Source organism: Myotis brandtii, unplaced genomic scaffold (genome assembly GCF_000412655.1).
Source record: "Myotis brandtii unplaced genomic scaffold, ASM41265v1 scaffold1162, whole genome shotgun sequence".
Lineage (NCBI taxonomy): Eukaryota > Metazoa > Chordata > Mammalia > Chiroptera > Vespertilionidae > Myotis > Myotis brandtii.
In genome coordinates this window covers 339,640-352,907 of record NW_005354021.1, presented here as the reverse complement: position 1 = coordinate 352,907, position 13,268 = coordinate 339,640, and the positions used below count along the sequence as shown (strand labels likewise).

The 13,268-nt window shown below is 38.1% G+C and overlaps 1 protein-coding gene across 4 annotated transcripts in view; it reads left to right on the top strand.

The window, feature by feature from the left end:
• ALS2 (amyotrophic lateral sclerosis 2 (juvenile)) overlaps nucleotides 1-13,268 on the top strand; it is a 58,857-nt gene that overhangs the window by 42,139 nt on the left and 3,450 nt on the right. For 2 of the 4 annotated variants that reach the window (XM_005858229.2, XM_005858230.2), the window contains exons 20-33: nucleotides 750-848; nucleotides 1,332-1,496; nucleotides 2,816-2,927; nucleotides 3,135-3,212; nucleotides 4,346-4,479; nucleotides 5,606-5,773; nucleotides 7,591-7,708; nucleotides 7,854-8,011; nucleotides 9,771-9,893; nucleotides 10,362-10,538; nucleotides 11,412-11,457; nucleotides 11,895-11,956; nucleotides 12,483-12,632; nucleotides 12,869-12,965. In XM_005858229.2, coding sequence (XP_005858291.1) covers nucleotides 750-848; nucleotides 1,332-1,496; nucleotides 2,816-2,927; nucleotides 3,135-3,212; nucleotides 4,346-4,479; nucleotides 5,606-5,773; nucleotides 7,591-7,708; nucleotides 7,854-8,011; nucleotides 9,771-9,893; nucleotides 10,362-10,538; nucleotides 11,412-11,457; nucleotides 11,895-11,956; nucleotides 12,483-12,632; nucleotides 12,869-12,965 — 1,687 coding nt within the window. Of the gene's footprint in view, nucleotides 1-749; nucleotides 849-1,331; nucleotides 1,497-2,815; nucleotides 2,928-3,134; nucleotides 3,213-4,345; nucleotides 4,480-5,605; nucleotides 5,774-7,590; nucleotides 7,709-7,853; nucleotides 8,012-9,770; nucleotides 9,894-10,361; nucleotides 10,539-11,411; nucleotides 11,458-11,894; nucleotides 11,957-12,482; nucleotides 12,633-12,868; nucleotides 12,966-13,268 lie in introns of those variants that run through there. The other 2 variants (XM_014528782.1, XM_014528786.1) reach the window with 2 other exon arrangements.

Here is a 13,268-nt window from a genome sequence, read left to right as displayed (position 1 = left end):
ACTCAGCCCGGATTGTAAGATGGTTCAGGCCAGGCCGAGGGACCCCACCGGTGCACGATCAGGGCTGGGGAGGGACCACAGGAGGGCTCCAGTGCATGTCTGGCCCATCTTGCTCAGTCCCGATCAGCCGGACCCCAGCAGCAAGCTAACCTGCCAGTCGAAGCATCTGCCCCCTGGTGGTCAGTGAACATCATAGCGATCGGTTGAGCGGCCTTAGCATATCATTAGCATATTATGCTTTGATTGGTTGAATGGACGACTGGACACTTAGCATATTAGGTTTTTATTATATAGGATAGATCGGGTAGGTGATTTTGTGTGTGGGGGATAATATAAGTTTTTGTGATGTCTTTTAATTTCCTATTTGCTAGAACTTTAGGATGAGAAGAGGCTTTAGATAACCTGATTTACCCCCCCTTATTATACAAGTGAGGGAACTGGGTACCAGGACTTATCCAGGATGAAGTGGCTACTAAGTGGCAGTGATAGACCTAGGACACAGGTTTTCTGTTTTTCCTTGGACCTGGGATAAAACATTTAATCTCTCTGCATAGTGGGGTTGATATCTCACTCCTTTGCTATTTGCCTAGTAGCTTAGGTTAATAGATACAGCGTAAACTAAGACTCCGTATACCCCTTTCCTCCTATTGGTAAATCTTCTCTCCTCCTTGTTAAAATGTTTACAAGTGTCTACATGCAAAAGGTGACTATGTCATACATGTATCTGCTGTTTTTCATTCTCCTGGCAGGTATGGAGAATACAGAATCCCAAACAAAGCACTGAGCAAAGAAGACCATTATGTGGGCCATTGGAAAGAAGGAAAGATGTGTGGTCAGGGAGTCTATAGGTAATAACATTGGAAAGGTTGTAGGACTTTTTCAAAGAATTATGTAAATTTAAATGTTTGTGTAGCCAGAATTTTCAAGGAGTAAATTTTCTTTGCTCTTATGTCTGAAACTGTGTAAAGTCTTTTTTTAAAAGTTCAGCCTATCATCTATCACAAGATGAAAATACTAGGTTTTTATTTAGTTCTTAACAAAACTGTACAAACTTTATAAGCCCTAACTTTCTCATAGGCTCTCCTAAATGTCTTGCCTATAAATTTATGTTTATTATATGACTGTAATATGGACAAATCTATCATTCTTTCAGAGATCACTCATTTCATTTTCCTATTGGAAATGAGATTTGATTGGTGAAAAATAATCATATAACTAAATTGGTATAATTACCAGTAAGACATGAATATACTTTTAAGTTTCCTAACTTTGCAAAAATAATCATCAAAATTAAATGTGATGTGATGTTTATCCATCCCTTTTAACCACAGTTATGCCTCTGGTGAAGTGTTTGAAGGTTGTTTTCAAGATAACATGCGTCATGGTCATGGTCTGCTACGAAGTGGAAAATTGACTTCCTCTTCTCCTAGCATGTTCATTGGTCAATGGGTAATGGATAAGAAATCAGGATATGGTGTCTTTGATGATATCACAAGGTACAGTATTCTGCTTCTAATCTCAAAGTATTTCTCCAAAAACAGTGATGATTTTATGAAGGCTAAGTGTCTTAATTCGACAGTGTTGGGAAAAATTTTAATAAGAAGACTTGTCGGACATCATTTTATTCATTTCCTTGTGAACCAAACTATAGGTTACTTCTTTATATTGTCAGGGTCATTCAAAATTAAAATTGGTACCATTTTTCTTAAAGCTTCACACATAAAAAGCTTTTAGTGTCTCAAAGAGGCTACCAAATCATTAACTATTATGCAAAGAAAAACCTTTAATGAAATTAGTAGATAATAGGGGTAGACAGTTAGAGGGGAAATTCCATTTGCAGTCCTAGCATGGTATCTAAGTACCTTTTGCTCAGGTCTTCCTCTCAGGCCAGATACTTGTCACCATGCCACAACCCAGATATCAAGCTTCGTTAAATTCATGTAAACATTGGGGTGGTGTGCAGTTCTTTTGACTCCATATTTGACTTGACCTGATTTGTCTTTGGACTTAATTATGTACTCTTTTCCCTTCATGTTGTTGTCATAATTTGAAATTTTTAAAAAACTTGCTGTTGCCCTGGCCAGTTGCTCAGTGGTTAGAGTGTCAGCCTGTGACCAATAGGTTGCAGGTTCAATTCCCAGTCAAAGGCATATGTCTGGGTTGTGGGTTTGATCCCCAACCCCGGTCAGGGCACGTGTGAGAGGCAACTGATTAATGTGCCTCTCTCACATTGATGTTTCTCTCTCTCTTCCATCCACCCCCCTTCCCTTCCACACTCTAAAAAAAATCAATGGAAAAAATAGCCTGGGATGAGGATTAACAAAAAAGTTTGCTGTTATTCCTAAAATCCATGCTTATTTAACAAGGAGTTTGTACTTATTTTGTCTTTTTAGTGGAGATTAGTAAGATTTCTCTAAGTTTGAGTAGGTGAAGCATGAGCCTTCTTGTATGATAAACCTCATTTCTTTTTGCTCTCTCTTTTTTTGGTTACTAAACTTTTGGGTAATAAAAAGCTGCGTAGGTTTGAGTTTGCCTATCACATTTTGAATAGTTATATATTTTAAAGTTATCGTGGATGTCCGTGGAATAGAAGCAGATCTATGTCGGGTGGACTAATAGTTAATCCCTGAGAGAACATTGCTCTGAGGAAGATGCCGTTTGCTATCGCATGGTCTCGTGTTTGAGGCGATGGAATTAACCACTTGAACTAGAAAAATTGAACACCTAGGGTGATGCTTGGTATCTTTCATGTGATGATTGTTTTTTCCCACCTCATCTTTATCATCATTGATTTTTCATTTCTCTTTCTATGAAGGGGGGAAAAGTACATGGGAATGTGGCAAGATGATGTATGTCAAGGGAATGGTGTGGTAGTTACCCAGTTTGGATTATACTATGAAGGCAACTTTCACCTTAATAAAATGATGGTGAGTGGAATATTTACACATAGTTACTATTGACTTTTTTAAACTCCTATGTTATTAACTTTTAAAATTATTTATTAATGTTCTACCTTCTTAGTACTATTTTTCTTGTCTTTAAAAGTATGTAAGGCTTTAGGGAATATGACTGCATGTACTCCCAAGTTGTCTGCATTTTATGTATTGTGATTTTTGTCTTGTTTCTTTACCTAGGGAAATGGGGTTTTGCTTTCTGAAGATGATACGATCTATGAGGGAGAATTTTCGGATGACTGGACTCTTAACGGAAAGGTTGGAAACTAACTTCCTTCTCTCTCTCTCTAATACAATGCTACTCATTTTCCTTGACTTTTTAAAAAGGCTAACTTCATAAAATTCACCTGTTTCAATGATTTTTAGTAAGAGTTGTACAACCATCACCACAATCCAGTTTTGGAGCATTTTCATGACCATCTCCTGCCCATCTGAAGTCACTCCTCATTTCTAACCCACCCCAAAGAACCTCTAGTGGACTCTATTACTCTATAAGTTTGCCTGCATATAAATAGGATCATACCACTCGTGGTCTCTTCTGTGTGAGTTCTTAATAGCACAGTGTTTTTGAGGTTTTCTCTCAAACATTGATGTGAGAGAGGCACATTGATCAGTTGCCTCCCGCATGTACCCCGATTGTGGTTGGGGATCAAACCTGCAACACAGGCACATGCAGTACTTCATTCCTTTTTATTGCTGAATAGTATTCCAAAACCACATTTTGTTTATCTCTTTCTTCACCAGTTAATGGGCATTCTATTATTTCCAATTTTAGTGTAAACATATGTTTTTATTTCTCTTGGGTAGATGCCTATGAGTGTAATTGCTGAGTTGTATGGTAAATTGATAATTAACATATTATGAAATTGCCAAATTGTTTTCCCAAGTGGCTACAGCATTTTGTATTCCCCCCATCATTGTATGAGGGTTCTAATTTCTCCATGTCTTTGTTAATATTTTTTATTTTCTGCTTTTTTTTCTCTTTTTTTGCCATTCTAGTGGATATGAAGTGTTATCTTGTGATTTTTAATTTGTATTTCTCTTAAGACTAATGATGTTATATGTCATTAGAGCATATTTTCACATGCTATAAATTTGCCTCTGAGCACTCTTTTGGCAGCGCCCCATGCATTTGTATAAATTGTGTGTTCTTTTCATTCAGCTCAAAATATTTTACCAATTTTTTTCTGTGAGTGTTTTTTTTTAACAGGGTTTATTTTCACATACTCTTTTTGCACATGCATATACACACAACTAAAAGAAAAGAATTGGGGGTTGGGTAAAGAGTAAGTTAAAAAGGGAAATGTTAACCATTTGGTGCTGTTTTTTCTCTTGATTTTTTAAATTGGAAATACTTTTTCTAACTCCATATTTTCTCTGACTTTACCTAGGGAACACTGACTATGCCAAATGGAGATTACATTGAAGGTTATTTTAGTGGAGAATGGGGATCTGGCATAAAAATCACTGGAACTTACTTCAAGCCTAGTCTGTATGAGAGTGATAAAGACAAACCCAAAGTTTTGTGAGTAATTAATGTTAATTCTGGATTAATTATGAATGTTTTTGGTTGTCTTGCTTTTATCAAAGCTGGTTAATATTTTAAATGTAGAACAAGTTTTTGAAGGTTTCTTTTCTTTTTTTTTAACGAAGTATAACCTTGAATTGTCAACTGACACTCCTATGGATAGCTAAATCTAAAGTCTTGGTTTAGATCAGGAGTCCTCAAACTACGGCCCGCGGACCACATGCAAATACAAATATTGTATTTGTTCCCGTTTTGGTTTTTTACTTCAAAATAAGATATGTGCAGTGTGCATAGGAATTTGTTCATAGTTTTTTTTTAAACTATAGTCTGGCCCTCCAACAGTCTGAGGGACAGTGAACTGGCCCCCTGTTTAAAAAGTTTGAGGACCCCTGGTTTAGATTAAAGCCTTAGAGCACTGAAGTTTAAAATAAAAGTTTTGTATGTGGGAATAATACTACTGTTAATGGTGCAGGTGTCCAAGTTGATTAAGAGAGGGCATTCTTAAATGGAACCCTTACACAATTTGATTTGGAAAATAAAGATCAGGCATGTATACATATAACAAGTGAAATAGTATACTCTGCACACATGGAAAAGAAAGTTAAAATCTAAGTCTCTAAGTTATATTATGTTCTCCTGACAAGTTTTTGGCATGTGTATATTTTCCTTTATTGATTCCAGCTTTAGCTTTGTTTTTGTATTTTGGTAGCATCTCAGATTCTTTGTTCTGATGGGAACTTGATACATGTTTATTCTTAGAGTATTATTAGAACCCAGTATTCCACTCATTTCACCATTCCTATCATGAGTTGAGCAAAGCACAGAAAGTCCTTGTTTTAACAGGAATCAACTTTACAAAATCAGCTCTGTGTAAATGGAGAAAGCAAAGGAATCCATTCTGTGTGCTTTGTACTTAACAATTCATAGTCTTTAGTGTCTGATGAACATTAAGTAGTTAAAAACCATCTCTTTACAATTTTTATTCAGTGTTTTTAAAATAGAACCACCATCAAATCTAGGCAGTTTTGTCACAGAAGCACTCCCAATTGTGTATTAGTTTCTTTTTAGGATTTTTGCACACAAAAAAAGGTGATTAATAAAAGCGTGGTATGACTTTTTATAGCAGGAAACTAGGAAATCTGGCCGTGCCGGCTGATGAGAAGTGGAAAGCAGTGTTTGATGAATGTTGGCATCAGCTGGGCTGTGAAAGTCCAGGCCAAGGGGAAGTTTGGAAAGCATGGGAAAATATTGCTGTGGCCCTGACTGCCAACCGGCGCCAACACAGAGACAGGTGGGTGAATGCCTGCCCAGCACAGGGCAGAGCATGGGAGGAAGATGAAACTTAAAGCCCACGAGTAGTCAAGGCTTGCCACTCTTAACTTAAAAATATAATTTAATTTAAAAGTCAATGGTGTACTTTTTGGGGGGGGTAAGAATGATAAAACATCCTCCCCTACCACCTTATCTTCTCCTGAACTCAGCTATAAAACCCACACCGAATACATGGATAGCTATTTGAAAACTGAAAAGTAAATATCAGCTAGTGTACTGGGGAAGAACATCTGAGTTCAAAGGACCATTGAACCAGTCATGAGTTTACTAGGTTTTTAAAGGTAAATATCCCTCAGCCTGAACACAGTGTAACCTGAAACCTTGAAGCGGGCACTATGTTACTGTAGATTGACAGAGATCCAGAAAAAACCCTCTGCTTTGGCTCAAGATGCGAAAAAGAGACTCCTGAAGCTCAGAGAGAGTGGAGGAGATACACTGGGCTTGCTCGCTCTCCTCCATTTTCTCATGCTCCAGCCTCCACTACTTCTGTGGCAGGGCAATGCCAGCTGCTTGAGAAGCCATGACGGGAAGCTCGCAAGAGCTAAAAGTCTTGAGGAAATTCTTTTTTAAAAAGATATATGTTTTATAGATTTCAGAGGGGAAGGGAGAGGGAGAGAGAGAAAGAAACATCAATGATGAGAGAGAATCATTAATCGGCTGCCGCCTGCACGCCCCACACTGGGGATCCAGCCCTGACCTGGAATCGAACCATGACCTCTTGGTTCATAGGTCGATGCTCAACCACTGAGCCACACAAGCCGGGCTCTTTTTCTACTTTTTCTTATCCTTTTCTCCTGCTTTTCTTTTCTCCATCTGCCCTTTTTCATATCCTTATTTTTTAACTTAGCCAGTAACTTCCATAAGCATTGCTGAGCATTTAAGTTTGGGTCTTTTTTTCTGCATTTGGGATAAATGGGAATTGATTCTAGTGTTTCAGTCATGAAGGTCATGATTTTTACCCTCTACTCCATCAGCAGAAGAAATAGAAACTCCCAGAATTGACTAAAACTGGGCTTACCCTTGTGTGTGCTGCAGATGGCCAGCCCTCACTGACAGCCTGTTACGGTGGAATATTGACACTTTAGGCCTCCAGTTAACCTTGATGAGCTGTTGTTGAATGTTCCCAAGGAGTGAGGACGAATGAACTTTTATATAAAACCATATCTTATTTGTATCTCTAAAATAGTGTAAAAATAATGATTGTGTATTGTTTCTATTTTCTGATTGGTTATAATCTAATGATAGAGCGCCATTACCAAACATTTCTGCCGATTATAAGTAGTGTGTTTGGTCTTAGCCTCTTGGTGCAGAGCTTCCCTTTATCCATAATGTGCTTGCCTCACCACCTGCTGTAACATCCTCATTATCTCCTTACTTCTTGAACTCATTTTTATTTCTTCCTTTGCCCTCTGATTTGATTTCTTTTTTCCTTCGCTCTTCCTTTCCCTTTTATTCCACTTTTCTCTCATCACTGACAAATCTATCACCAGTTTTCTCTTCAGGCTGACATAGTATCTTCCAACACCATGGTTTATAGTGGAGTAAAACCTTCTTTAATTTCTTGTTGTTATGAAGTAACCTTAAATGCTGCTTTGAATGACTGTTACATAAACTTAATAGCAGGTCAGTTGCCGTATATGTGCTCATTTGGGGCAGACGCTGTTCTAGATCCTCCATTTTATCCTTTAGTTGTCAAACCATGTTTTACGTGCACATTACAATCATCTTGCTTTCTTGATGTGAAATTCACAAGAGGCTTTCTTTTCCCTTTTATAGTCCAGAGATACTAAGTCGTTCACAGACTCAGACACTAGAGAGTTTGGAATTCATTCCTCAGCATGTTGGTGCCTTCTCAGTGGAGAAATATGATGACATCAAGAAATATCTAATAAAGGTAAAACTAGAGTCAAAATTGCTCTGGGCTTGTGGATTAATGATGCAAAACCACACGTATCATCCATTATCTACTCGCTGCTCATTTTTGTCTTAGTCCTGGTTTTGCTTCTATGTATTTTTTTGTTAATTCTCTCCCTGCTCAGGCCTGTGACACTCCTATGCACCCCCTGGGCAGGCTCGTGGAGACACTGGTTGCTGTGTACAGAATGACGTACGTGGGTGTGGGAGCCAACCGCCGGTTACTGCAGGAGGCTGTGAAGGAGATTAAGTCCTACCTTAAGCGAATTTTCCAGCTGGTGAGGTAAGAGATCTTTCCATGAAAAGGTGGCAAGTTGTGGAATACTGGTTTATACTCATGTTTGGGTATCTTTGCCCTGAATCTAGAGATTACAACTTTGTGAAGAATCATTAATGTTTTCCTTTATCACAGAAACTATTCATCAAGAAAATGGTTTTGTGCTAGAGATCCTTAAATAGATTGAATCATGAAAGTACATTTTTACTTTTATGTTTATGCTATAAATATAAAAAAAGAAGAACCTTTGCCATTGTGAATTAATTTCCTTTATGTCTTTCTTACTCATTAAGTATAATAGAAGGCTAAAATAAATGTGTTATTTAACTGTAATTTTGGTATGAAATAGAGTAGTCTTATTTGGATTTCATCTCTAGGTACCATCACAGAGAAGATAAAGTCTAACATGAAGTTTTGTCCCTGAGTATTTATGTCCTGTTCCTTGACAACAGTATCATCTTTGTTCATTTGCTCAACAAATATTTATCGAGGGCATCTCTGTGTTAGCCACGATTCTAGCTCCTGGGGGAATTTATCAGAATAAAACAACACACACAAAACTTTTTTGAAATCTGTATTGTCCTGGAGCTTACATTGTAGTGGGAAAAGAGTAGATAAAATATACAATATGAATGCGACAGGGAAAGAGGATGGGGTTGGGGTAAGATGCTGCCGTTTAACAGAAGGTCAAGGAGGCCTGACTAATACGGTAATATCTGAACAGAGACTCTGAAGGAGGTTAGAAAGCGGGCGAGTAAGCATTTTTGGAAAGTTTTAAGGCAGTAAGCAAATCTGGAACTAGTGACATTCAAGATCATTTACTGGGTGTAAGCCAACAAAATATTATGTTGAAATAATTATGCAAAAGTTTATCAATTTGTCCCAGAAAACTTTCTTAAATATATGTGGAAATGTTTCAGCTTTTAGGGGCATTGTGATCTAAAAGACCACTGGGTTGTGAGTATTTCCGCTCTGACATTAGCAAGGGTATAATGAAGATAAGTTTCCTGACCTTCGTTAGCTTTACCAACCATAAAATTAGGGGGATAAGTCTACAAAAATAGAAAAGATTGCAGACTCTCTTTAAAGAGCAAGGGTCACAGTTAAAGTCTATAAAAATAAAGAGGACAATAAACTTGTTCATGGTAAAACCTACCATTTGAGATTGGAGATAAAATGTAGGGCAAATTCAGAGCCTAGAAGAAAATCCTCAACAATTTGGCAGTTTAATCACTTGAAGATTTTTTTCAGCAACTTGGCTTTTTATATAAATATTGAAAATTTTTACCTGAAACCTATATAATTTTATTAACCATTGCCACCCCAATAAATTCAATGAAAAAGTTTTTTAAATTTTATAATAATTGAGTTTTCATTTTTTCCTTAACGTTGGACATTTAGTTTCCACTGATACTTATCTATACTCTGAGAATAATGGTCTCTGCTCGAAGAGTTTATACAGATTGACCTCAGATGGGATTTTCCAATAAAAGAAACATAAAGATCGGAATTCTTCATTCTTAAATAACTAGACAGGAAAAAGCCATAGCACATGAAGATTTTTAGTGGTATTATTCATTATCGGCACTCTTAATTTTATCCTGTGAGAAGCATCAGTTAAGAAGCTCAGACAACTAAAATATTTAGTTGATATAAAGTTTGATTTCATGGGTCCTTAAATAGATTAGATAATGGGAATATGTTTTTACTCTTTCAGCCTCTCTGGAGGTGTAATTCTGTAATTATATGTTTTATTACTCCTTAGGTTTTTATTTCCCGAGCTTCCTGAAGAGGGCAGCACCATTCCTCTCTCCGCTCCTCTGCCCACAGAAAGGAAATCCTTCTGCACTGGGAAGTCAGATTCCAGATCCGAATCCCCAGAGCCGGGGTAAATGGACTTGGTGGGGATAGTGAAGAAAGGGGGTGGCGGCCAAATGACGCCAGAAAAGATGGTTTCTCTCAATCTCAGCTTCCTCATTTCTAAAGTGATGTGGTTGGACAGGTGATCTCCGAGGTTCCATTTAGCTCTCAAGTTCATGAAAGTGCAGCCGCAAATGACTGGGCACAAAGGCTGCTGGGGAGAGCCACCTCATGCTGACCTAGAATAATCACCGAGAAATCATCTCACAGTGGAAACCACGTGGGTTTCCAGTTAGACTTTCTGAGTTACGAGAAGAGTTCACAGTTGGTCCAAGACAGAACTCGGGGGCTAAGCTCCTCATGTGAACTCCATATGTGAAAATAGAGTAATATCATAGCTGCTCCTTTCCTCAGAATTTCCCATCTCTACTTTCACCTTGGATTCTGCATTGAGTTTTAATAGGAATGATTCTCCCTCTCACTGCACTGTCTGTAGTTACGTGGTAACCAGTTCTGGGTTGCTGCTTCCCGTGCTCCTGCCTCGGCTCTACCCACCACTGTTCATGCTCTATGCCCTGGAGAACGACCGTGAGGAGGACGTGTACTGGGAGTGTGTTCTGCGACTGAACAAGCAGCCAGATATTGCTCTGCTGGGCTTCCTTGGGGTGCAGAGGTACGTACAGCAGTGATGAGTGGAATCAAGTGGTTTTAATTTAAAATGGAAATACCATTATCAGGAATTGAGTACTTTGATATCTAATTATGTATACAATTTACAGTTTATTCACTTATTTGCATATCTGTCTTATTTCACAAAATAGTGATATTTAACAATCTTTATTTTTGAAGATGGGTATGGACCCCACTGTTCTTTAGAACATATTTTTTATTTGTGTGTGTGCATGCTTTATATATATCAAATTATATACATATAAGTTATCGTACCTGATATTTTGCAGTTTTTAAAGCAAAATATATATACATTCATATTTTTTTAAAAACCTAATTGTATTCAGTCTTGGGCATGCTTCCTTCTCTTCTTGTTCCTTCTCCCCCATACATAATTTCTAATTTAAAAGTTTTCACAGTGCTCTTTTTTTGAAAGGCATTGTTTCTTGTTATTCCAGGAGAATACTAAGTGATTATGCTTTCTTATGCTGTAATAAGGCTGATCACCCCAACGCCCAATAATTATATATTTGTGCTATCAAAAAAGAGACTAAACCTGAATTGGAAAGTAAATCTTTTCAGTGGGGAGTAATTTAATAGTAAAAATGAGATAAATAAGACTGAGTAAAGGAAATATTTTGGCCATTGTTAGGTCATATTCATAATATATAGGGATTTTAGAGTATAGAATAACAGATCCATAAGGGACATGATAGACCTTAAATTACTTCTGGAATGTTTATTAAAACTTGACCTGTCTATGGTACAGTTATTTTAAATGGGGACAGGAAAGCCAATATAGCCATCACCTGTTTTTATGGTGATTAATTTACCACAAGTAACAACTTGTATTGACAAAGTATGGATTCCATTGCAGGAAATTTTGGCCAGTGACCTTGTCAATCCTTGGAGAGACTAAAAAGGTATAGTAGATTTTAGTTTCCTTAGCAACTGTGCTTTTCTTTGGAATGGGGGATTTGAGATACTAGAAATTTCCACCTTACGTTGGTAGAATAGTACCCAAGCATGAATTATTCACCAAAGACCTGCACTCTGCCATCGGTATTGTTTTATTATTACAGTAAAAAATAGCTTTTCTGCCCTAACTGGTTTGGCTCAGTGGATGGAGCGTCGGCCTGCGGACTGAAGGGTCCCAGGTTCGATTCCGGGCAAGGGCACATGCCTGGGTTGTGGGCTTGATCCCCATTAGGGGACATGCAGGAGGCAGCCAGTCAATGATTCTCTCATCATTGATGTTTCTATCTCTCTTTCCCTCTCCCTTTCTCTCTAAAATCAATAAAGATATATTTTTTAAAAAAATAGCTTTTCTCATTGAGCTTCATAAGTACTCTTTTTGCAGGTTTTGCCAACCACAAAAGATGCTTGTTTTGCCTCAGCCGTGGAATGTCTACAGCAGATCAGGTAATCTCTTATTTGTTGGAAAAAAACACATAAATCAAAGTAGTGGTTAGTCTATTAAGATATTAATGAGATCTTATTTTTACTTAAGTTCCAAGCGCCCCTCCCCTCCTAGATGTTGTCAAAACAGCCTGGAGATAAGAAAGGCTCTTTTGAGACATTCTGTTACCTTTCACTCTACAAAGCCCTTGTATTGTCAAAAGTGGAGCGCCTACCCAGAAACTTACCTATATAATCACATCTTTAGCCAAATGGAAATTAGCTACACTTCCTCAGAGAAGAGCACATAATATGAAAATAAGATCCACTTGGTGAAAGGAGATGACGTGTGACTTAGTGAACTCTTCCAGGTGAATCGTAGATCGTTGGAAGCTTCTTTTCTCAGAGAACCATCGGGTTACAGAGGTCACCCCTTCCAGCGACTCATTGTGCCTGATGTACCTCAGGAGGGAATACTCAAAAAATGAATAACAAATGGCTCCAGTAAGAAAATTACCAGGTATATTTTTGTCTTTTTTTCCCCCAACAGCACAACGTTTACCCCATCAGACAAACTGAAAGTCATCCAGCAGACTTTTGAGGAGATCTCTCAGGGCGTGCTGGCGTCTCTGCAGGAGGACTTCTTGTGGTCCATGGACGACCTGTTTCCTGTTTTCTTATATGTGGTGCTACGGGCCAGGTGACCAGTCTTTCTGACTTTAATGTTAGTGACCACTCATTTTAACATGTATGCCTTTTGCTTTTTTTGAACTGATGACAGGAATATGCTCCCCCCCACTAAAAAAAATTCTATTTCTATTAAACCATTCCACTATGCCATTACCTCTTTGTCGAGCTATTCTTTCTTTCCCCCTCAAATAGATTCAGAAAGAAGATGTACAAGAAATGATTCGGTATCTTTTTCTCGTTGGGCAGGATTAGGAATTTAGGCTCTGAGGTACATCTCATTGAGGATCTAATGGACCCATATCTTCAGCATGGGGAACAGGGCATAATGTTCACCACCTTGAAGGTAAGTATAGGTGTTATTTAATACTACCTTAAAATCTACCCTTCAATTACCATATTACAGATCTGTCATTAGCCAGTTTTCTTCTTTATATAAGTTTAATGCAAACATTAAGTGCCTTTAGAGCACATATCTTCTTATATAATAAAAGCCTAATATGCAAATTGACCGAACGATAGAACAACCGATTGCTATGACGTGCACTGACCACCAGGGGGCAGGCGCTCAATTCAGGAGCTTCCCCCTGGTAGTCAGTGTGCTCCCACAGGGGGAGTGCCACTCAGCCAGAAGCTGGGCTCCCAGCTA